Source organism: Mauremys reevesii, linkage group 3 (genome assembly GCF_016161935.1).
Source record: "Mauremys reevesii isolate NIE-2019 linkage group 3, ASM1616193v1, whole genome shotgun sequence".
Lineage (NCBI taxonomy): Eukaryota > Metazoa > Chordata > Testudines > Geoemydidae > Mauremys > Mauremys reevesii.
In genome coordinates, this window is record NC_052625.1 from 170,596,196 (window position 1) to 170,620,867 (window position 24,672).

The 24,672-nt window shown below is 40.0% G+C and overlaps 1 protein-coding gene across 4 annotated transcripts in view; it reads left to right on the forward strand.

Annotated features, from left to right (window-relative positions):
* Nucleotides 1-24,672, forward strand: part of LOC120402305 (testis development related protein) — a 45,138-nt gene that overhangs the window by 16,261 nt on the left and 4,205 nt on the right. For 3 of the 4 annotated variants that reach the window (XM_039532840.1, XM_039532841.1, XM_039532843.1), the window contains exons 3-4: nucleotides 116-175; nucleotides 21,603-21,706. In XM_039532840.1, the coding sequence (XP_039388774.1) occupies nucleotides 116-175; nucleotides 21,603-21,706 (164 nt within the window). The remainder of the gene's footprint in view (nucleotides 1-115; nucleotides 176-21,602; nucleotides 21,707-24,672) is intronic. The other variant, XM_039532842.1, reaches the window with a different exon arrangement.

Sequence of the window (24,672 nt, forward strand, 5' to 3'; positions counted from 1 at the left end):
AGATGAGTAAAATAGAGACATCATGAATATTCTGAAACAAGTATTACTTACTGTTCAACTATAACTGACTATAGTATATTTCCTTCCTCCCCCCTGCCCCTCCCTCCACCCCAAGAATAAGGACCAGTTTCTTCATGATGAAGTTACATCTTCTGTGTCACAACTTGCAACAAAGGTAAATATTTGTTCCTTCGGTAATGAAACTTGTTTCATGTTATGCATTTTTCTGTTAATGCATGTTAGGAAAATCCTTATTTCTTTTCTGCACCTTGACTTGAGTTTTTATTAGCTGTGGCTTTGTATTAATTCTTTTTTTTTTTTTGAAGAAAAACATTTTAAATATCTGTTCAAGTCTTTTACTAATTTTTTCTCAAAAGTTGGAGTACTATTAAAATAAAATAAAAAAGGAACCAGAGGAATAACTGAAGTAGAGGGCTAAGAAAATTTTCAAAGGGTATGTATAACAAGCTATAAAAGATAAAAAGTCAAATAGATGTATCTTAACTATAGTATAGGTACAATTTTCCATGTTTGACTTGCCCTCTGTCCACAAGTGGTTTGGGACTCTGTTTTACATCTTAAGCAAAAGCAAATTAAAACAATTTCTGCAGTAAAATTTATGTCTTTAAACCTCCCCACAACATACACTCTTAAAAATGCATGATTTGAAGGTTAAAGGATCAGAAGTTGAGCTTAATTATTGCAAGTAAGAACTTGTTTTGAATTTCCAAATGAATTGAGAAAAGTGATTTAACTATAGTTTAATTAGTGTAAAAGGATACTTTCTATTAATAATGTATGAAAGTTACTTCTTTGCCTCATCTTTGTTAGATCAGTGGTTTTCAAACAGTGGGTCGCGACCCAGAACTGGGTCGTGGAATGGAAGGGACTGGGTAGCAGCGGCTCTGGTCAGCACTGCCGACTGGGCCGTTAAAAGTCCCGTTGGTGGTGCTACCCGGCTAAGACAGGCTAGTCCCTACCTGTTCTGACACTGTGCTGAGCCCTAGAAGTGGTCAGCAGCAGGTCTGGCTCCTAGGCGAGGGTTGCCTCCACCCCAAGCTCCACACTCCCATTGGCTGATTCCTGGCAGGAGAGGGGAGGCACAGTGCAGTCCATGGTGCCAGGACAGGCAAGAAGCCTGCCTCTGCATCCCTGCTACACTGTTGACCTGAGGTAAGCCCGCACCCCAGTCCCCTGCCCCATCCCTGAGCCCCCCCAAACCCAGAGCCCCTTCCTAGACCCCAAACCTCTCATCCCTGGCCCCAGCCCAGAGCCCTGACTCCCTCCCGCACCCCAACCCTCTGCCCAGCCCAGAGCCCCCTCCCACACCGTGAACCCTTCATTCCTGGCCTCACCCTGGAGTCCTCACCCCTGCACCCCAACCCTTGACACCAGCCCTGAGCCTCTCCCACACCCCAAACCCCTCATCCCCAGCTCCATTGGGTCATGGGCATCAACAATTTTCTTCAACTGGGTCACCAGAAAAAAAGTTTGAAAACCACTGTGTTAAATGATGGTTTTTACTGAAATTATAAGTTCAAAGTGCACTATAATTTTCCTGGGGGGATGGGGTTGTATTTTTTTTTTTTTTTGCTTCATGTAAAATATGGTACTCGAAAAAATTGACTCCTTGTATCAAAGATAAATTTTAATGGATTTCAGGCCAGATGTTGGAAATTCAAAACAATGAAAAATAATTCTTTAAAATTGTTTCTATTTTGGTACTTTTTATAGGCTTTCTTGATTATTTTGTAAAGACTTGTAACCCTTGTTTTGGTTTCAAGGAAACATTTCACCAGCTAAATCAGTGAGCTGTCATTATCATACAAACTTCTGTTAAACAGATACATTAGAGAAATTTTTTGGCAGCCCTGCCTTTTCCCTTTATTGCCTTTTTCTCCAACTGTTAGTGTCTGTAGAATCATTTCAGTTCTTTATTTGGGTAATCTAAACTTTTAAAAACTGTGATGCAGTGAGGTTCTTTGGAACATTTAATCTTTGATAAAGAGTTAAAGAATTACACATGTTGGGAGGCCATTGATGTACTTCATGGCTATAGCAGAATCCCTGTACTGAATCAATATAACTAAGGACAATAAAGCACAGCTGGAAGTTTTGTGTGGTTGGAGAGGGAATTTGGTGACTCTCACAGTGACTAACAGGCCAGTTTTGGAAAGATGGAGTGGAGCTGGTTTGTGAGGAAGTAAGTAATTCACTTTTTACCATATGTATTGGAAATTGTAGGTGGATATGAAGTCAGCCTAGGCGCTGGAGCTCCAGCCTATTCAAACCACAGAGCAGAGCAGCCTTTTGCCAGCAATTGAGTCCAGAAACAGTTTTTCTTGTCTTTTGGTATTTGGGGGCAAGTTCCAGATTGGATAAGAGATGTATTTGGTATTATATTTAAATACATATATGCAATAAAGCCTAATGTATTTATTATAGACAGTGGAGTTAGCAACACTTGTAGTTAAGGTTGCCTGACACTTTCCATTATAAGACCCTGTTTTCAGTTTCTTATAACTTTGCCAAACTTCAACCATTTGGAGGAAAAATTTCCATGTCAGGTATCTGTATCAGGCTGAACTTTTTTGGAGACATTTCTGTGCAAACAGTTCACTCATTTCTCAGATCATAGTTAGTAGAAAATACATTATTTTGCCCAGGTGAAAAAAATTCTTACAAATCTTTGCTGAAAAGCTCTAGTGCAGGGGTCGGCAACCTCTGGCACACGGCTCCCTGGCAGGCTGGGCCAGTTTGTTTACCTGCCACATCCACATCGGCCAGGTTTGGCCGATCCAACTGGCCGCAGTTCACCGTCCCAGGACAATGGGGGCATTGGAAAGCGGCGCGGGCGAGGGATGTGCTGGCCGCGGCTTCCCGCCACCCCATTGGCCTGGGACAGCGAACAGCGGCCAGTGGAAGCTGCGATCAGCCAAACCTGCTGACGTGGCAGGTAAACAAACTGGCCCGGCCCATCAGGGTGCTTACCCTGGTGAGCTGCGTGCCAGAGGTTGCCGACCCCTGCTCTAGTGCATCCATGCGTTGGGGAATGGGCCTGAAATTTTGGCAAAGGGATTGACCTAGTGTCAGAAATGTGCCTTAAGCTTTTCTGGTGAAAATATGGCCAAACTGGGTCAATTTATGAACCTCTGAAAAACTCAGTTCACAAATGCTAAGTAGAGACTTGTTAAGAGTTTGGCAGCTAAATTCTCTGAAGATTCCGTCTGCACAGAATATTCTCCATCATATGGCTGTGAGAGCTGAGCAAGACTTTTCTCCAGTTGCTACTCTTGGAAGCCAGGGACTGCTGTGGCACCAGAACTGAGAGCAGGGAGACCCTCTCTTGTTTTCTCAAAGCTCCCCCAACTTAGAGTCCATGTAATCAGGAGGAAGAGGAAAATGTCTGGGTGGAATGCAGTCAAATTTATAACCAGTGTTTACCTTAAAAGGGAATTAATTTTTTGTAGTAAACCCAACAGCCCAAACATATTTTACTCTCCTGTTTTGACACCTTATTTGTCTCCATCTGTTACACACCTGTACAATCTTATGTCCAGATGTCTAACTTCACTGTCTAACTCTTACTGAGTTTTGTGATTTCTCAAGGTAAGGTATTCTGTATGTTTTAGTGACTGCCATCCTACCTTCAGTTACATTTACAAATAGTCTCTCATTTTTATTTTTGTTTAATTTAATTTAAAATTTTTAGTGGAGGTTCATCATGTACTCAGTGTGTCAGACTTCTAGATAGTGTTTTGCAATTTCCTTTTTAATACTTAGCCACTGTCAGAATTCCTGCTCTGTTTCCTTTTAACTGTGACTCTCATTCTTATCGCTTCCAGTTCTTCATGCCCATTCTAGCCCTCTGGCACAGTTTTAATGATAATTTTACTGCCAAAGGTACATAATTCAGCTTAAAAGGGACTCTTTAGTGATGATTTACTTCTTCTCAGAAGGATGTTATGTTGTGTCATTTCTTGTGGAAGTGACTATGCAAGATCCCGCTTTCAGCTGTGCCAGTTAAAGGCAGCTTTTTCGTGGTACAGAAAGTAGAGTACTGCTGGAGCTGGGGTTTTGGCCAGCTGAAGTGAAGGAATTTGCTCTGAGGGCATCAGATCCTTAGAAACCTGTAAAGAGAAGATGGTTTTCCTGATTCTAGTTGATTGACTTTTAATCATTAGTCCTATTGACCTTGAATGGTACTGAAGTAGGACTGTGTGGGACACTGCATTACAACAGGCCAGTCCTTTAATCACCTAAAATGTCAGATAGGGTAAGAAAGGGGAGTCTTGCAGTGGCTGGCTTTTCTCTGAAGGGAACACTCCTTGCTTTTATGAGTCCAGCCAACATAGGTCAGACCTTCATATACCTCCAGTTCTGTTGATGGGTATTGGACTTCCAAGGGATGCTCCTTCATTAGTTTCTGCTTTGTTTCTCAGAGACACTATGAGAACAGTTGACTGCAATATGTAAGATGGATCCTGGCCCCTCATGGGTCCACTTTAAAGTTACCTTTCTAAAAGGCTAATATCACAGGCAAATATAGTCTTTAATACTATTCTATTTTCTTGTCAGACGAGATTTTAGTTGAATTATAGCTTTGTTAAATTACATCTCTTTAATTTTAAAGGTCATTGTTTGAGTATATAACTGAGTTTGGCATAATGATACCAATAAGCTGTGGAAATTAGATTGTTTCCTGTTCATCAGAGATGTGAAACAACACTCAAAGAGTTTGGGGATCTACAAATCATCCGATTACCCTTACAATGGATTTTTCTCTCTAAATACTTTATGGAAAAGAGACTTCTAGAGGTGGGAGTACCCACTCCTGACCTTTACATTGACAGTGGAGACTTGCAAACTAACTATGAAATCATTAGTCATAACTTCCTAGGTAAGGTTGAGTGAGAATTTTTCAGTTTAACTGGAGCTTGAAACCTTTATTTTGTAATAATGTCATTACGATGACAAAAAATTAACAAAGTAAAATTTTACTACTATGACTTTTTCATTGTGGTTTGAAAATTGGGTTTCTACAGAGAAATGTATAAGGTTTGCAAAATGACCTTTCTAAAATTTTCACTGGATGTCTTACCGCTTTTCAGACACCCTTTGGAAATCTAAATACTCCGGGATTTGTGCTTTTCTTCATGTGCTGCTCTTCATATTCTGCTTATACAATATCAGTTATGTTAGGTAATCTGGGTCATGATTTTTCACTTTCACAAACCTATCAGATTTATCAGTAGGCTTGGAAGGATTAGTTTTTTATTGGTAAATGTCAGTAAACATCGATTTCACAGTATACACACAAACCTACTAAAAAATATTGCCAGCGATGATCATTGAAATTTACAGATAGGCAAAGTAAGAAAATTGCTTCTTTAGAAATTAGAGTTTGATTTAAGAGTATTTAATTTGTGTTTTTTGACGTGATATTGACAGTTTGTATTTTAAAGCTTTATAAAACTGTTAACTTTTTGAATCTCCTCTATGGTCATTACATCATTACTGTCTGATCCCTCCCATAATTTCCCTCACTGTGAAAATTTCTATTGATAAAAATATTTTTAAAAAGCTTAAAAATAAACATTAATATTATCCATCAAAATTGCAAAAACAATCAAATTCTACCAAGCCTTTTTTTCAGTAACAACATAACATGACACACCTATGGAGGTGGGGGAGACAGTGACACTCCCCAACTGAATACCCCAGTAGGTTAGGGGAAAGTTTGAAAGAGGAGTTCATGAGTTTAAATCTCATGTGTACTACTGCGGTTTATATTAGGCTGATGGGAAAACAACATTTCTGTTTCACAAAAAATGTTGATGTTTTGACATTTGTTTTCCTCCTCGTTGGAGGAATGGGACCTTTGGAATGTTGGGCTTGTTTGTTTTGTGTGTGTGTGTAAAATCATAAGAGCTACCCACTGCAGAATAGTCAATTGCCCAATAGTTGGGGCATTCACCTGGGATGTGGGGGATACAGATTAAAGTCCCTGCTCTGAATCGGACAGGTGAGGTGAGTGTCTTGGCTATTCTGGAGGGATCTCTTTGTCTCAGACCAGACATTCCGTCCTCGACCTGAGAAACCTTTCCAACAAAATTTTAGTTGAAACCAATATGTTTCCACAAAATATTTTGGTTTTGATCAGCAAAATGTTTCATACAAATTTTTTTTAACCAGCTTTAGCTTTTATTCCCATGCACTTAACGGCTCGAGAAAGCTGTCATGTATGAGCTGCCTATCTATTCAACAAATAAATTATAGTGGTTACATCAGGTCACTGCAGATAAACAACCCAGGACTTTAATGTGATAGACTCAAATCCTAGCTATCCAGCTGCAGTTGAATACATTTTGTTGTTTTGACTCTAACTGCTAAACCACACTCTTCTCCTGGTACCGAACTAAGAATTTCTGACTTTCAGTATACTACTGTTGTCTAGAAAATAAATGTATATACTGGGAAAGTGTGCGTAAAATCATGCGCTAGTGGCTGAACTAAGTAGAGACTAGCAATTACTTTTGTGGGTCAAATGGTAGATTTCTGGTCTGATGGTTCAAATCCTGCTGTTGACCTATGTGAAGGGGTGTTATGGTTGTACGTGACAAATGTTTATAACGTTTTCTTTTTAAAAACAACTGATTTATTTAATTCACACAATGAGAAAACACCCTGTAACACACATTTGTAGTTTTAAGAACTATTATGTGTAAATTGTGGCTTTGACACATTAAAATGCAAGTGTTTTCACATTTCAGTCATTTGTCAACTCCTCCTCTCACCTCCCTGACCCTGGAACTATCTACTAAGGTTCTTCAAGCCTGTGCACGTGTATGAATGAATGAGTGTCTTATATATAAAACACCTAAGAAATAAACATACACCATCTTAATTTAGTGACAGTTAAGGTTGCATTAGGACACAGCCCATGAACTCAAAACCTGAAAACCATGGAAATAATGTGACAGATTAAAAGCCTTGTAGATTCCTTGTATTTCTACTTCCAAGAGATAGGAAAAGCAGAATGTGTTTCAATTTAGTCATACTCTGATGATAGTGCACCACTCTAGCGATGATCTCACTAAAGTTAAGGTAGAATAACTTCCCAAATGAATGGAATGTGTGATAGTGAATGTGTTGATACAGTTATGAATCATGTTTATTACAATAGTGTCCAGGGTCCAGTTGAGAACAGGCTCCCAGAGTAATAGGCTCTGTACAGACACAGAACAAGAGACAGTCCTGCCCCAAAGCACTTACAATGTAAATAGAAAAGTCATACATAGGGTAGGAGAAAGGGATAGAACTTTCAAGCAGAATACACAATGAATTGGTTGCAAATGTCATGTTAGTTCCACACTTTTTGGTTTGTTATTTCAATGCTTCCAGTGAGGTTGTATTAGGAAGAAATTAGCTAGACAGAGAAATAATGGGAAGGAGAGGGAGGAAGAGCATGAAGGAAGGGTGGGAAGGGCTTGGAGAAAACAGTCAGTCAGCACATGGGGGAGAGAGCATCAGTGCAACAGCATTTGAGGTCACTGTTAAGGTGTTACGCTAAAGTGTGAGTTTGAGGAAGTTGAAGTATGCATTGTTTTTTGGTTTTTGTTGGAGTTGAAAGTGAAGGCCTTTTGGAGGGTTGGGGAATATTACTGAGCGAGAGGTAGACAATGTGAAAATGTCAAGGAACACAGGAGACTTTACTGTTAACTTATTTCCATGCTTTTCAGGTTTTGAATTGGTGAGATGTGTCCTGATTCAAATTTAACTGTCATTAAATGAAGTTTGTGTGTGTGAAACTTTTTAATCCTAATGGCTTTTAGGGATTCCTCTTTTGCTCACACTATTTATTTATTTATTTATTTATTATTTGTATTATCGTAGCACCTAGGAACCCTAGTGATGGAGCAGGACTCCATTTTGCTAGGATCTGTTCAGACACACAAGAAAAAGACTCTCCCTGCTCCAAGAAGCTTACAAAGCCAAGACAAGAAAGAAACAGATGGATATAGACATACCTGGGGGGGGGTGGTACGAGGAAACTATAAAACACTGTTGGTCAGCATGATAGGCTGTGGTCTCAGTGCACCAGCAGCCTAACTGTTGTCAAGTTTTTTGTAGGCATCATGGCAAAGGAGAGTTTTGAGGAGAGTTTTTAAGGAGAATCATGAGTTAGTATCACATGCATCTGACGAAGTGGGTATTCACCCACGAAAGCTCATGCTCCAATACATCTGTTAGTCTATAAGGTGCCACAGGACTCTTTGCTGCTTTTACAGATCCAGACTAACATGGCTACCCCTCTGATACTTGAGTATTGCAGATGTTTACTGGGAATAGGGCTGCTACCCAGACAGTCCAGTTTTTGGCTTCTGTGTTCAGGTGCCGTTTAGAGTTGCCAGGTGCCTGGTTTTTGACTGGAAAGTCTGGTCAAAAAGGGAACCTGGAAACCTTAAATGGAATTCGAACCAAAAGTCTGGTTACCATGGAGTGGAGGGCAGGTTCTGGGTCATTAACTTGTGCCAGCCCCAGCTCAGCTGTGGCTGCCTCCTGCCTGCAGGCAAGCTCCTTGAGACAATCCATTGGGGAGGGGAGAGAGGAGCGAGCAATGGGGATGGGGTCTTTGGGGGAGAGGCAGAGCAGAGGCGGGGCTTTGGGGGAATAGGGTGAGAAGGGTGGAGTCTGGGGAAGAGGCGGGGTGGGAGCAGAGGGCTCGGGGGTCTGGTTACCAGCAATTAGAAAGGTGGTAACTCTAACCGGGAGCTCCTCCCAAATATGAGGGTCAGTAAGGGAGAAAGTACGAAGGTGCTTCTAGAAAATTTAACAAGTGGGCAATAGAGGCTGAGATCATGGCCCAATTGTAGGTGAGGGTTGACTTCCATATAACAAATGAGAGATGATAGGTAGCGTGGGATAGGCTAGGAAGAGTCTTGCAAATGAAAACAAACATCTTATTCTTGATGTGATAGCGGGTGGTGGAGGGGCAGTGGACTCTGGCAAAGAGAGAGGTGACATGGTGAAAGTAATGGGGTAGGGAAATGATCTTTGCAGAAGTATTCTGAATGGATATGAGCTGGGCAAGGTTGTATTTGTGAAGGGTGAGAGATGGATGTTGCAGTAATTGAGATGTAAATGGTGAGAGCTTGAATGAGAGTTTTAGTTGTGTGCATAGGAAAGGATATATCTTAGAGATGATTAGCACATAAGAACATCCATACTGGGTCAGACCAATGGTCCATCTAGCCCAGTAGCCTGTCTTCCAACAGTGATCAATGCCTAGTGCTTCAGAGGGAATGAACAGAACCGACAATCATTGAGTGGTCCATCCCCTGTTGTCCACTTCCAGCTTCTGGTCTGGATGGCGGATGGATGACTCCGTCCCCCTTAGGAGCAAGTCCCTGACCACCCGTCGTCTCTTCTTGGAAGTGGTGGTGGTGGAACTCCCATCCCTAGGACAATGCATTCCATGCCTTCTGGTCGATGGGGTGTCCTTCTGATCCCTTCCCTCAGATGACTCTCCCAAACCATTCTCCGCCATAGTACTTGTGCAGAGAGCCTGAAAACGGTTTCTTACCTCTATCTTCATTGTGGGGTAGATCTCGTTGTTTACTCCTTTTTCCAGATCATTTATGAATATGTTGAACAGTACTGGTCCTAGTACAGACCCCTGGGAGACACCACTCTTTACCTCTCTCAATTCTGAAAACTGACCATTTATTTCTACCCTTTGTTTCCTATCATTTATTCAGTTACAGATCCATGAGAAGACCTTCCCTCTTATCCCAGGACTGCTTAGTTTGCTTAAGAGCCTTTAGTGAGGTTTTCTGAAAGTTCAAGTACACTATATCCACTGGATCACCCTTGTCCGCATGTTTGACTCTCTCAAAGAATTCTAGTAGATTGGTGAGGTATGATTTCCATGTTGACTCTTCCCCCTTCCCCTCCCCCAACAAATCACGTTCATCTATGTGTTTCATAATTTTATAGTTTACTATAGTTTCTACCAATTTGCCCGTGACTGAAGTTAGGCTTACTGGCCTGTAATTGCGAGGATTGCCTTTGAAGCCTTTTTAAAATATTGGTGACACATTAGCTATCCTCCAGTCATCTGGTAGAGAAATTGATTTAAGTAATAAGTAACATACCACACGTAGTAGTTCTGCAGTTGCATAGTTGAGTTCCTTCAGAACTCTTGGGTGAATCCCATCTGGTCCTGAGATAATACTGTTTAATGTATCAGTTTGTTCCAAAACCTTCTCTATTGACACCTCAATCTGAGACAGTTCCTCAGATTTGTCACCTAAAAGAAATGGCTCAGATGTGGGAATTTCCCTCACACCCTCTGCAGTGTATTCTGATGCAAAGAATTCATTTAGGTTCTCTGCAATGGCCTTTTCTTCCTTGAGAGCTGCTTTAGCACCTCAAATGTGCAGTGGCCCCACTGATTATTTGGTAGGTCTCCTGCTTCTGATGTACATATATATAATTGCTGTTAGTTTTTGAATCTTTGGCTAGTTGCTCTTCAAATTCTTTTTTTGGCCTTCCTAATTATACTTGTACACTTTACTTGCCAGAGTTTGTGATTCTTTCTTTTTTCCTCAGTAACATTTTAATTCCAATTTTTAAAGGATGCCTTTTTGCCTCTAATCACTTATTTTATTTTGTTTTTTAGCCATGGTCCTCTTATTATTGCTTTTTAATTTGGGGATATATATTTTGTTTGAGTCTCTATAATGATGTTTTTAAAAATTTTCCGTGCAGCTTGCAGGCATTTCACTTTTGTGACCGTAGCATGTTAAACAAAATTAAAAGATTTCTCATTTTTGTCTAGTTTCCCTTTCTGAAGTTAAGTGCTACTGTGGTTAACTTCTTTGGCATCCCCTCCCACAAGGATGTTAAATTTAATTATATTATGGTCGCTATTACCAAATGGCTCAGATATATTCACCTCTTGAACCAGATCCTGTGCCCCACTTAGGAATAAATCAAGAATTGCCTCTCCCTTTGTGAGTTCCAGGACCAGTTTCTCCAAGAAGTAGTCATTAATGGTGTCTAGAAATATTATCCCTGCATCTTGTCCAGAGGTGACATGTATCCAATCAATATGGGGATAGTTGAAATCCCCCGTTGTTATTGAGTTTTCAATTTTTATAGCCTCTCTAATCTTCTGGAGCATTTCACCATCACCATCACCATCCTGGTGTGGTGGTTGGTAGTATATTCCTACTGCTATATTCTTATTATTCAAATATAGAATTTCTATCCATTCTATCTGCCAGATTTAGACATAGCGTGGGTGCGAGGACCTAGAGAGAAGTCCTAGTCAAAGATAATGTACAGCATGTTTAACTTTCAGTAAAAGTTGTATTCATGCTGCTTTGGATGTTAAGACTCTTCTATAAATTGAACTGGAAGTTTTAAATTTGGAAATTCTGAATAAGCTTTAGAAGTTTCCATTAAGGGGTAGGAAGTATAGTAAATAATTTTGGAAAGACTTCTGCTACAGAACTATTACCATAGCTATATATCTGCCAAGAGCATAGGCTTGTGTTGAAGGCACCCCTTTTTTTTTTTTTGTAAATATGTAAATTGCTATGTATTGAAGGAATAGCTCTCTGAAGAGGATATTATGTTCTTATTGAATAACACCATGACAGATAGGAGATTGGCTGTTCATTCTTTCTCTTAAGTGCATCTGCAGACCTATACATTTTATTGGTTTGGAGTACTAGGCCTGTTAGTTATTCCAAATGGAGATCTTTAAATCGGTATCAAGTTCAGTGAAATTAATTTAGATATTTTAAATTGAATATAAAACACAGAAGAGATTACCAGGCTTTCACTGGGAAAATTACAACTTCGGAACATTTTGTTCTTTGGTCTGGGTTATCATGCTAGAGGCATTGCTGGAGGAGTTCTCAAAACAGTGCAAGGCAGGTTAGGGATGCAGAAGTTGCAGCTGCACATCTCAATTCTGAATTAAGGAATAGTGCTGATAAAAGGTGAGTTTGAAGCTAAGTCTGCAAAATTCTTGTTTTAATCCCTATACTTCCTCTTTAAGACACTTGTAATTTAGGCTGGATTACATGATTTCATATGGGTTAGACTGCCATTTGGCTATAATTAGATCATATTATAAAAGATAAAGGGCTATTTTAATAATTTTCTTTCTCCCTTCGCTGACATTTTGTTCTCTACCTTGTGTGACTTGGGGTGCCTACGGCAGCCCTCACTGGAAATGCCAAGGTCAGGCAGGTCGCAAAAGGGAGGGCAGATACTCCCAAGACTGGTGGGTAACACCAAAATTATTCTCCTCAACCAGTCACAAACTCTGCTTCTGATTCCCCGCACTGGTTATCAAGAAGCAAAAAAAGAAACCACACAGACCCCTTTATTGAATTTCAGTTCTCTGGCTCCCAGTCACCACGTAGGTCCAGTAAAGTGAGAAGTTGTTTTAAAAACACTGCTCACATATACAAAATGTTCTTCTGACCTCAAAGGGTCAGCCACATTACCAGGTCAGTATAGGTTTGGATCTTACCCAAAATACCATGCTGCCAGCCAATCCTTTAGTGTCTAAAACTAAAAGTTTATTATAAAGAAAAAAGAAAGAACAAAAAGAGAAATGGTAAATGCTAAAACAGTTACATACATACAAAGACTTCAAAGTCCATATATCAGGTTCCTAGCAGTGTTGGTGAGTTTGCTGGCATGAAAGTCCCTCTGGAATACATTCACAGCTTGGATGGGTCATTCAGTCCTTTGTTCAGAGCTTCAGTTTGTAGCAAAGTTCCTCCAGAGGTAAAAAGCAGAATTGAAGGCAAATGGAGAAGATGCAGCTGCCTTTTATAGTATTTTGCCATGTGGCCTGTGCTTCCTTTGTTTCAAGCACAAGCTGCCCAGCACATGGCTTGAAAGCCTTAGAGTTCTGTCCATAGGCTTGCCCCTGCATGTTTTGCGGAGGCATAAGGTGTATCTGCCTTCTCTCAATGGGTCAATTAGAGTCATAGGCTTTAAGGTCAGAAGGGACCATTATGATAGACTAGTCTGACCTCCTGCACAACGCAGGCCACAGAATCTCACCCACCCACTCTTGTAATAAACCCCTAACCTATGTCTGAGCTATTGAAGTCCTCAAAAAATGGTTTAAAGACTTCAAGGTGCAGAGAATCCTCCAGCAAGTGACCTGTGCCCCATGCTGCAGAGGAAGGCGAAAAAACCCAAGGGCCTCTATCAATCTGCCCTGGAGGAAAATTCCTTCCCGACCCCAAACATGGCGATCAGCTAAACCTTGAGCATGTGGGCAAGACTCACCAGCCAGACACCCAGGAAAGAATTTTCTGTAGTAACTCAGATCCCACCCCATCTAAAATCCCATCACAGGCCATTGGGGATATTTACCGCTGATAGTCAAAAATCAATTAATTGCCAAAATTAGGGTATACCATCATACCATCCCCTCCATAAACTTATCAAGATTAGTCTTGAAGCCAGATATGTCTTTTGCCCTCACTGCTCCCCTTGGAAAGCTGTTCCAGAACTTCACTCCTCTGATGGTTAGAAACCTTCATCTAATTTCAAGTCTTCTGATGGCCAATTTATATCCATTTGTTCTTGTGTTCACATTGGTACTGAACTTAAATAACTCCTCTACCTCCCTGGTATTTATCCCTCTGATATATTTATAGAGAGCAATCATATCTCCCCTTAGCCTTCTTTTGGTGAGGCTAAACAAGCCAAGCTCTTTGAGTCTCCTTTCATAAGACAGGTTTTCCATTCCTCGGATCATTCTAGTAGCCCTTTTCTGTACCTGTTCCAGTTTGAATTCATCCTTCTGAAACATGGGAGACCAGAACTGCACACAGTATTCCAGATGAGGTCTCACCAGTGCCTTGTATAACGGTAATAACACCTCCTTATCTCTATTGGAAATACCTCACCTGATGCATCCCAAGACCATATTAGCTTTTTTCACGGTCATATCACATTGGCGGCTCATAGTCATCCTGTGATCAACCAATAATCCGAGGTCCTTCTCCTCCTCTGTTACTTCCAATTGATGAGTCCCCCGCTTATAACAAAAATTCTTGTTATTAATCTCTAAATGCATGACTTTACATAAGAATGGCTGTACCGGATCAGACCACAGGTCCATCTAGCCCAGTATCTCTCTACCGACAGTGGCCAATGCCAGGTGCCCCAGAGGGAGTGAACCTAACAGGCAATTATCAAGTGATCTCTCTCCTGCCATCCATCTCCATCCTCTGACGAACAGAGGCTAGGGACACCATTCTTACCCATCCTGGCTAATAGCCATTTATGGACTTAGCCACCATGAATTTATCCAGTTCCCTTTTAAACATTGTTATAGTCCTAGCCTTCACAACCTCCTCAGGTAAGGAGTTCCACAAGTTGACTGTGCACTGCGTGAAGAACTTCCTTTTATTTGTTTTAAACCTGCTGCCTATTAATTTCATTTGGTGACCCCTAGTTCTTGTATTATGGGAATAAGTAAATAACTTTTCCTTATCCACTTTCTCAACATCACTCATGATTTTATGTACCTCTATCATATCCCCCCTTAGTCTCCTCTTTTCCAAGCTGAAGAGTCCTAGCCTCTTTAATCTTTCCTCGTATGGGACCCTCTCCAAACCCCTAATCATTTTAGTTGCCCTTTTCTGAACCTTTTCTAGTGCTAGAATATTTTTTTTGAGGTGAAGACACCACATCTGTACACAGTATTTGAGATGTGGGCGTACCATGGATTTATATGAGGGCAATGATATATTCTCTGTCTTATTCTCTATCACCTTTTTAATGATTCCTAACATCCTGGTTGCTTTTTTGACCGCCTCTGCACACTGCGTGGACATCTTCAGAGAACTATCCACGATGACTCCAAGATCTTTTTCCTGACTCGTTGTAGCTAAATTAGCCCCCATCATATTGTATGTATAGTTGGGGTTATTTTTTCCAATGTGCATTACTTTACATTTATCCACATTACATTTCATTTGCCATTTTGTTGCCCAATCACTTAGTTTTGTGATATCTTTTTTAAGTTCTTCACAATCTGCTTTGGTCTTAACTATCTTGAGTAGTTTAGTATCATCTGCAAACTTTGCCACCTCACTGTTTACCCCTTTCTCCAGATCATTTATGAATAAATTGAATAGGATTGGTCCTAGGACTGACTCTTGGGGAACACCACTAGTTACCCCTCTCCATTCTGAGAATTTATCATTAATTCCTACCCTTTGTTCCCTGTCTTTTAACCAGTTCTCAATCCATGAAAGGACCTTCCCTTTTATCCCATGATAGCTTAATTTATGTAACAGCCTTTGGTGAGGGACCTTGTCAAAGGCTTTCTGGAAATCTAAGTACACTATGTCCACTGGATCCCCCTTGTCCACATGTTTGTTGACCCCTTCAAAGAACTCTAATAGAATAGTAAGACACGATTTCCCTTTACAGAAACCATGTTGACTATTGCTCAACAGTTTGTTTTTCTATGTGTCTGACAATTTTATTCTTAACTATTGTTTCGACTAATTTGTCTTTTACCGACGTTAGACTTACCGGTCTGTAATTGCTGGGATCACCTCTAGAGCCCTTTTAAGATATTGGCGTTACATTAGCTAACTTCCAGTCATTGGGTACCGAAGCCGATTTAAAGGACAGGTTACAAACCTTAGTTAATAGTTCCGCAACTTCACATTTGAGTTCTTTCAGAACTCTTGGGTGAATGCCATCTGGTCCTGGTGACTTGTTAATGTTGAGTTTATCAGTTAATTCCAAAACCTCCTCTAGTGACACTTCAATCTGTGACAGTTCCTCAGATTTGTCACCTACAAAAGCCAGCTCAGGTTTGAGAATCTCCCTAACATCCTCAGCTGTGAAGACTGAAGCAATGAATCCATTTAGTTTCTCCGCAATGACTTTATCGTCTTTAAGCGCTCCTTTTGTATTTCGATCGTCAAGGGGCCTCACTGGTTGTTTAGCAGGCTTCCTGCTTCTGATGTACTTAAAAAACATTTTATTACCTTTGGAGTTTTTGGCTAGCCATTCTTCAAACTCCTCTTTGGCTTTTCTTATTACAGTCTTGCACTTAAATTGGCAGTGTTTGTGCTCCTTTCTATTTGCCTCACTAGGATTTGACTTCCACTTTTTAAAGGAAGTCTTTTTATCTCTCACTGCTTCTTTTACATGGTTGTTAAGCCATGGTGGCTCTTTTTTAGTTCTTTTACTGTGTTTCTTAATTTGTGGTATACATTGAAGTTGGGCCTCTATTATGGTATCTTTAAAAAGGGCCCATGCAACTTGCAGGGATTTCACTTTAGTCACTGTACCTTTTAACTTTTGTTTAACTAACCCCCTCATTTTTGTATAGTTCCCCCTTTTGAAATTAAATGCCACAGTGTTGGGCTGTTGAGGTGTTCTTCCCACCAGAGGGATGTTGAATGCTATTGTATTATGGTCACTATTTCCAAGCGGTCCTGCTATAGTTACCTCTTGGACCAGATCCTGCGCTCCACTCAGGATTAAATCTAGAGTTGCCTTTCCCCTTGTGGGTTCCCGTACCAGCTGCTCCATGAAGCAGTCATTTAAAGTATCGAGAAATTTTATCTCTGCATTTTGTCCTGAAGTGAAATGTTCCCAGTCAATATGGGGATAATTGAAATCCCCCACTATTATTGGGTTCTTAATTTTGATAGCCTCTCTAATTTCTCTTAGCATTTCATCATCACTATTACTGTCCTGGTCAGGTGGTCGATAATAGATCGGTAATGTTATATTTTTATTAGAGCATGAAATTTCTATCCATAGAGATTCTATGGAACATGTGGATTCGCTTCAGATTTTTACTTCATTTGAATCTACATTTTCTTTCACATATAGTGCCACTCCTCCCCCTGCACGACCTGTTCTGTCCTTCCGATATATTTTGTACCCTGGAATGATTGTATCCCATTGATTGCCCTCAGTCCACCAGGTTTCTGTGATGCCTATTATATCAATATCCTCCTTTATCACAAGGCACTCTAGTTCACCCATCTTATTATTTAGACTTCTAGCATTTGTGTACAAGCACTTTAAAAACTTGTCCCTGTTTATTTGTCTGCCCTTTTCTGATGTGCCAGATTCTTTTTTATGTGACTGTTTATCATCTGATCCGGCCCTTACATTATCCTCTTCCGTCTTCTGCTCCTGACTATAACCTGGAGATTCTCTATCATCAGACTCTCCCCTACGAGAAGTCTGTGTCCGATCCACATGCTCCTCTGCAGCAGTCAGCTTTCCCCCATCTCCTAGTTTAAAAACTGCTCTACAACCTTTTTAATGTTTAGTGCCAGCAGCCTGGTTCCACTTTGGTTTAGGGGGGAGCCCATCTCTCCTGTATAGGCTCCTCCCATACGGTTCCACATGGGGAATTATTAGTTAAATTGGGAAAGATGGAGATGAATATGAAAATTGAAAGGTGGATAAGGAACTGGTTAAACGGGAGGCTACAACAGGTCATACTGAAATGTGAACTCTCAGGCTGGAGCGAGAGTTCTTGCACTTTTCACTATTAAATTTCATTCTATTACTATTACTCCAGTTTACAAAGTCATCCAGATCTTCCTGTATGATATCCAGGTCCTTCTCTGTATTGGCAATACCTCCCAGCTTTGTATCATCTGCAAACTTTATTACCACACTCCCACTTTTTGTGCCAAGGTCAGTAATAAAAAGATTAAATAAGATTGGTCCCAAAACTGATCCCTGAGGAACTCCACTAGTAACCTCCCTCCAGCCTGAGAGTTCACATTTCAGTATGACCTGTTGTTAACCAGTTCCTTATCCACCTTTCAATTTTCATATTCATCTCCATCTTTCCCAATTTAACTAATAATTCCCCATGTGGAACCGTATCAAATGCCTTACTGAAATCGAGGTAAATTAGATCTACTGCATTTCCTTTGTCTTAAAAAGTCTGTTACCTTCTCAAAGAAGGAGATCAGGTTGGTTTGGCTTGGCATGATCTACCTTTTGTAAAACCATGTTGTATTTTGTCCCAATTACAAATGTCCTTAACTACTTTCTCCTTCAAATTTTTCTCCAAAGCCTTGTATACTACAGATGTCAAACTAACAGGCCTGTAGTTACCTGGATCACTTTTTTTCCCTTTCTTAAAAATAGGTACTATGTTAGCAATTCTCCAGTCATATGGTACAGTCCCTGAGTTTACAGATTGGTTAAAAATTCTTGCTAATGGGCTTGCCATTTCATGTGCCAGGTCCTTTACTATTCTTGGATGAAGATTATCTGGGCCCCCTGATTTAATCCCATTAAGATGTTTGAGTTTGGCTTCTACCTCGGATGTGGTCATATCTACCTCCATATCCTCATTCTCATTTGTCATCCTGCCATTATCCCTAAGCTCCTCATTAGCCTCATTAAAGACTGAGGCGAAGTATTTATTTAGATATTGGGCCATGCCTAGATTATCCGTAACCTCCACTCCAACCTCAGTGTTTAGTGGTCCCACTTCTTCTTTCTTTGTTTCCTTCTTATTTATATGGCTATAAACCTTTTACTATTGGTTTTAATTACCTTTGCAAGGTCCTTGGCTACATGGCTTTTCACCTTTCTCACTTTAGCCCTATATGTTCTGACCTCAATAAGGTAGCTTTCCTTGCTGATCCCTCCCATCTTCCACTCCTTGTAGGCTTTCTGCTTTTTCTTAATCACCTCTCTGAGTTGCTTGCTCATCCAGCTTGGTCTACAACTCCTGCCTATGATTTTTTTCCCCTTTCTTGGGATGCAGGCTTCTGATAGTTTCTGCAACTTTGACTTGAAGTAATTCCAGGCCTCCTCTGCATTTATATCCACAAGTTCTTCAGTCCAGTTTTATAGCTGATGGGCCTTAATGGGCCATTAAGCAGGCTAGGCAGTGCTGATGCCAAACGGTCTGCAGGGTGTTACCCAGAAGCATAGTACAAGTTTGAAATACAGACATCTCTTTAACTCATAATACAAAGGTGATACAAACACATAAATGAGATTATAATATTTGGCAAATTATAACATTTTTACAGATACCTTACATGGCCCATCTGGAACAAGTCATTACAGTTTTACAGTATTGATATTCATAATATCCTCAAGTGTTCCACAGATTCCATACAGCATCACACCTTGTTTCCTGTATTTTTTCCCCTTCACCCACACTTATTCCAGTCTTTCTTACCCACCTCTTCACATTGATCTGTGTACCCTTGTGCACTCCCACATAGGACCGGAAGATGTGCCAGGTTTCTTGTAGCCAAAGGACTAAGTCTACTCCCAAAGACCAGTATGGAAAAATGGGAATGATGATATCTTGGAGAGATCCCTTCCATTCTTCTGAGAAAAGGAGTATGCTGGGACTCCTACTAGAGTGTTGTTCTTGAATTCTGTTTAGAGTCTGTTTTGTAGCTATGTCTGACTAGTTAGATGTGGACTAAATTTGAAGCTACCTCCAAATCCCCTCTGGCTACTGCAAGGGAAGATGATTCTCTCTCTCTCTTCCCATAAACCTATAACCACAGAGTCTCCTGGCTTCTGAGCACAGGCTGTCTCTGGTCCTCTACCTCGCTGCTTACATGACCTCTGTTTTTTGTGCCCTCCTCAGTGAATAACTCCAGTGTCTTCCTCCATTGATGTTTAAGGGCTTTCCCAAGCAGCCACAGCAGAGTGAAAATAACCTGATTCATGTCCATTTCATTGCTGGCCACAGGATTTTAAAAAGTAGCAGTGAAAACTAAGAGGACTGGTCAGTTTTTACTATATTCCAGCTCAGGAAAGCTCTGAATAGCGGCAGAGGTCCTGGAGCTGTCTATCTGCAGACTTGGGAAGAGATCATTTTACACAGTGGTCATGTTTGGAAGATTATCTTCACAACCAAAGGGCTAAGAGCCATTCTTTGTTGTGTCTGTGCAGGACCACAGCACAGATGGAGAAAGGTTAACAGAGGTGGCTTTAAACTGTCTTTGCATTCCCCAAATCCTAAGGCCATGAGACTGCTGGGCTATGTCTCTGGCATAAAAGAGCCTCAGGCCCCAAAAAAGGGGTCTGGTAGCTGTGAATGCCCAGATGTATACACTCTATGCACTCTCATTGTGCCAGAAAAAAAGAAGCAGGATGGAGGCTGTAACGTTGCACTCCATATATTTTATGGAAATATGCTTATGAATATGACATAACTGGAATATGCTTTACGCTAAAACCCCCTGTATGGTGTCATTAGAAAGCTTGTAATCTACGAAGTGTGTTCATCCTATTTGTTTGCATGTATTATTTCTATATCTGGAGTTAGGAGAATAAGATATAAACTTGTATCACTGATGTAAACATATTAAGTGGAGGCCATTAAGGGTGCTCCAGAAACAATCAATTGTAAATAGCCATAGTTATTTGAAAGCCTTCCTGTGTATGTGTGGGTCAACCCAGGAAGAATGGAGACAAGGAGTCTTATAGTGACGTGTGACCATGTCACCTGATAATGAAATCCATCTTAAATCTAGTATTTTTCCATTTAGAAGGTGGGGTGGGGACCCAGAGAGCCAAAAGATTCCTGCCTTGTGCCAAAGCAATAAAAGGGGGTGGAGCAGGACAAAAGGGGCTGTCAGTCATGAGAGAACCCCTGTTTACCATCTGAAATACCACCTGCTGAACTAACAAGGACTGTACTGGGGAAAGGATTGGGCCCAGACTAGGAAGGAGTCTAGTCTGTGAAAGAAGCTTGTTGGAACATCTTTGAGCGTGAGATATTACCTGTAATCAGTTTCTTAATGTATTAGGCTTAGACTTGTGTGTTTTGTTTCATTTTGCTTGGTGACTTGCTTTGTTCTGTCTGTTATTACTTGAAACCTCTTAAATCCTACTTTTTATACTTAATAGAATCACTTTTGTTTATTAATAAACCCAGAGTAAGTGATTAATACCTGGGGGAGCAAACAGCAGTGCAAATCTGTCTATCAGTGATATAAAGGGCGTACAGTTTATGAATTTACTCTGTATAAGCTTTATACAGAGTAAAACAGATTTATTTGGAGGTTTGGATCCCATTGGGAGCAGGGTGTCTGGGTGCTGGAGAAAGGTAACCTGCTGAGCTGTTTTTAGTTAAAGTCTGCAGCTTTGGGGGTGTGGCCCAGACCCTGGGTCTGTGTTGCTGCAGGCTAGCGTGCCTGGCTCAAGCTGGCAGGGAAAACAGGCTCAGAGGTAATTTCAGCACATCAGGTGGAAGTCCCAAGGGGATCTCTGTGACTGAGTCTGTCACAGAGGGTCATAGGAGCTACTACTTTTGTACTCACTGGCCAGGTCAGCTGGTTTTAAGGTGCAAAGTAGCTTTAATGGACCAGTGAATCTGGCCCAGGATACGTCTTTAAGAAATGCCTTTCTCTCAGAAGGATGATTGGGAGGAAGGAGGAGAAAGACATTCTGTGTAAGCTGATGGTAACTGCCTGGACAAGATTAATTTATACTTGCCATAGGGCGTGGGCTTTTCAAGCCCTGGGAGTAAGTTTTTAATGCATTTTCACTGGTATTTTTACTACCTTTTGTAGGTTCAGAGTGCAAGTTTTCGGGGTTGGAAAGAAGTGACCTCTATGTTCAATAAAGATGATGAACAACAATTGCTAGCAGGATGCAAAGCTCCAAAATCAAAAGGGTAAGTAAAACGTAGTGGCAAATGAATAAGAAAATCAGCAAGCTGAGGATAATGGCTGCAGGATCACTGGAGTTAGTAAAGGTAGGACCTAAAGAACCAATTTAGAAAAAAAAATTACTAATCTATTGAAAGTTTCTGAAAGCTAAATGGTTATATTTTTGAAACTATTAAATTTGCATTCTTCAGATTTGATCTCTTATTTAAGCTTTGAACTTAAAACGTGTAGGGCCTGCTCTACTAAATAGGTAATAAAGGTAATAATTGGAGATATACCAATCTCCTAGAACTAGAAGGGATCTTGAAAGGTCATCTAGTCCAGCCCCCTGCCTTCACTAGCAGGACCAATTTTTGCCCCAGATCCCTAAGTGGCCCCCTCAAGGATTGAACTCACAACCCTGGGTTTAGCAGGCCAATGCTCAAACCACTGAGCTATCCCTCCCCCCTCTACTAGGCTGGGCAATCTCCTGTACATATTGGGGGACAGCCACAATAAATATTGTTGGAATAACAGCCTTTTACTGTAGAAAGTAATTAAAAGGTTTTGATTTTTTTCCCCTCTTAGGTATAATTTGGCACTTTAAACTGTGATCAGTGCTATATGCATAATATCTATTGCACTGTAATTCCTCCTCTGATTCAACTAAATTTCATTTTGTAGAGAAAAAATCAGTCTAAAGCTTCTTTTAATACTTATGACTGATTTTTCTGTATAAATCAAAATTAAGTAACTGATTGGGGTTAAAGTGAAGTGCTGGATAACCAATAGCAGCACTCTGAAATTTTAAGCCAGTATTACTTTTTAAAAAAAAACCACAAAAACAAAACAAAAACCCTCTCAAATAAGTCCTTAAAGTGTGGTTGGATATTGAAAAGGGACTGTGTAAAGTGGTACTTTCTAATCCGTCATATCTGTTCCTTGCATATAAAGATTCAGTTTAGTAACAAAAGTTTTGACTACTTTTATTCTTAATAACACTCCAGAACAAGCACATCTTAGAAAGAATCCAACTTTCTCTCGCTCTTCTGCTTAATTTAGTATAGTTGTTTTCTAAGCTCCAGTGACACGGCCAATCAAGTTAAACCTGAAGACAATAGTTACACAGTCACTTTGAGCCCAGGTTACTTATGGAATGCTAATGTGAAAAGGAAAGAACCCAGTTTAAGTCCAGATTCTCAGGTTGAGTTTGTAGAATTGCCAGTTGCATAATATCTTCCGACTTGTAAAGCAAGCACACATGATATGGAAATTGAGACTCTGTAAACATGAGAAAACATTGTCATTGTTAATCAGTTTTCAGAGTACAAATGCACCTTAAGGTTAATTTTGTTGTAAACAGCTCTTGATCTTTTTTATTATTATTTTATAGAAAATAAAACTAAGTGATCTAGCCATGAAAAATGAGGAAATCACTGGGAAATCTAAGGCTGGGTCTAATTAGATTTGGAATTGGAAAGGAATTTTCCATTGGATCAGATTGGCAGAGACCCTAAGGGTGTTTTGCTTTCATCTGCAACATGGGGCATCGGTCACTTGCAGGTTTAAAGTACTGTAAATGATGGATTGTCTGTAGCTTGAAATCTTTAAATAATGATTTGAGGACTTCAGTAACTCAGCCAAAGATGTTAGGGGTCTGTTACAGAAGTGAGTGGGTGAGGTTCTGTGCTCTGCAAGGTCCAGGAGGTCAGACTAGATTATCATGCAGGTCCCTTCTGACCTTAAAATCTATGAGTCTATGAGATTAAAATAGCCAAAACAGATTTTTGGTTTTAATAACAGAGGAAAGATTTCTTAAAGTACTGATATTCAGTCACTTCTATTTAATTGGGATATTAAAAATTTCCCTATTTCAGAGGTTGCAAGCTGAAATTAAAACAGTGTTTTCATCTTTAACCCCCTCTTCCCCAACTATATTCAATGGGTACTTTAACTGCAATAAGGACATTTGACTGTGCATTATTAGTGGGTAATGGAAACTTTGAATCTGCTTCACTTCATAACTCATTGCACATCGAAGGTTATGTATGTATCAGCACTAGTACCTGATCTTCTGTGTCTTACTATTTAATTATATACAAACTTACTTGTATAAACACTTGACATTTTGCATTTTAAATGCTGCACACTGCAAATATTAAGTTTATTAACCTATACATAGCTTAAAATCTAAATTATTTCAAGTACCCTGTATAAAGTCCCTCTTTTTAAAAAAAAAGAGATAGCAGAGATTTCATAAGGTGATTTTTATGGCAATGCATTGCGGCCAATATAATACAAATCTTTTCAGGAAAGCTGGTAGCTATAAAAGCATTGTAATGCACATTAAATATTTTGGACATAACCTGGCAGGGTGACAATTGATGTATGAAACTTAGCATTACAGTGACTGAATACTAAAACTGGTTGGCAAATGATAAACATTTTCATAATTCATTTCCTTTTACCGCTGGGGTAAATTTGCCTAATTGTCTTAATGTATGTTATAATGTTATTAAGCATAGTTCCAAAATAATGTAATAAAAAGATATGAACCATAAGATCTGGTTGAATTGTAACACCTAATTTGTCTTGCGTTCACCCACATAGCTTGTTCTAGATTATCATATCACTGTACCTTGCTTGAGACCAGAAGTCTGGCGAGCTGCTCTTTCTGAAGCTGACAGTAATGAAGCCTGGATATTGTTAGCATGGCATGGTCACCATCATGGGCTAACACCTTAACTTCAGTGAATGTGTCTTCATGCTCAGTTTTGGATAAACTGCAAACATAATTTTAACATATAAGAATTACTGCATGACCTTGTTGCTATTTCTGGAGGACAAGTCTATAACTTGGAATTGTAACAATTACATTAGTATTATGAATGACCATTGTACACTTTGCTTAATTAGAGAAATGAAATTACATAACTTCGTATGCATGTGTTAAGTCTAACAAAGTAGTTTAGATAATTGAACATTTCTCTAT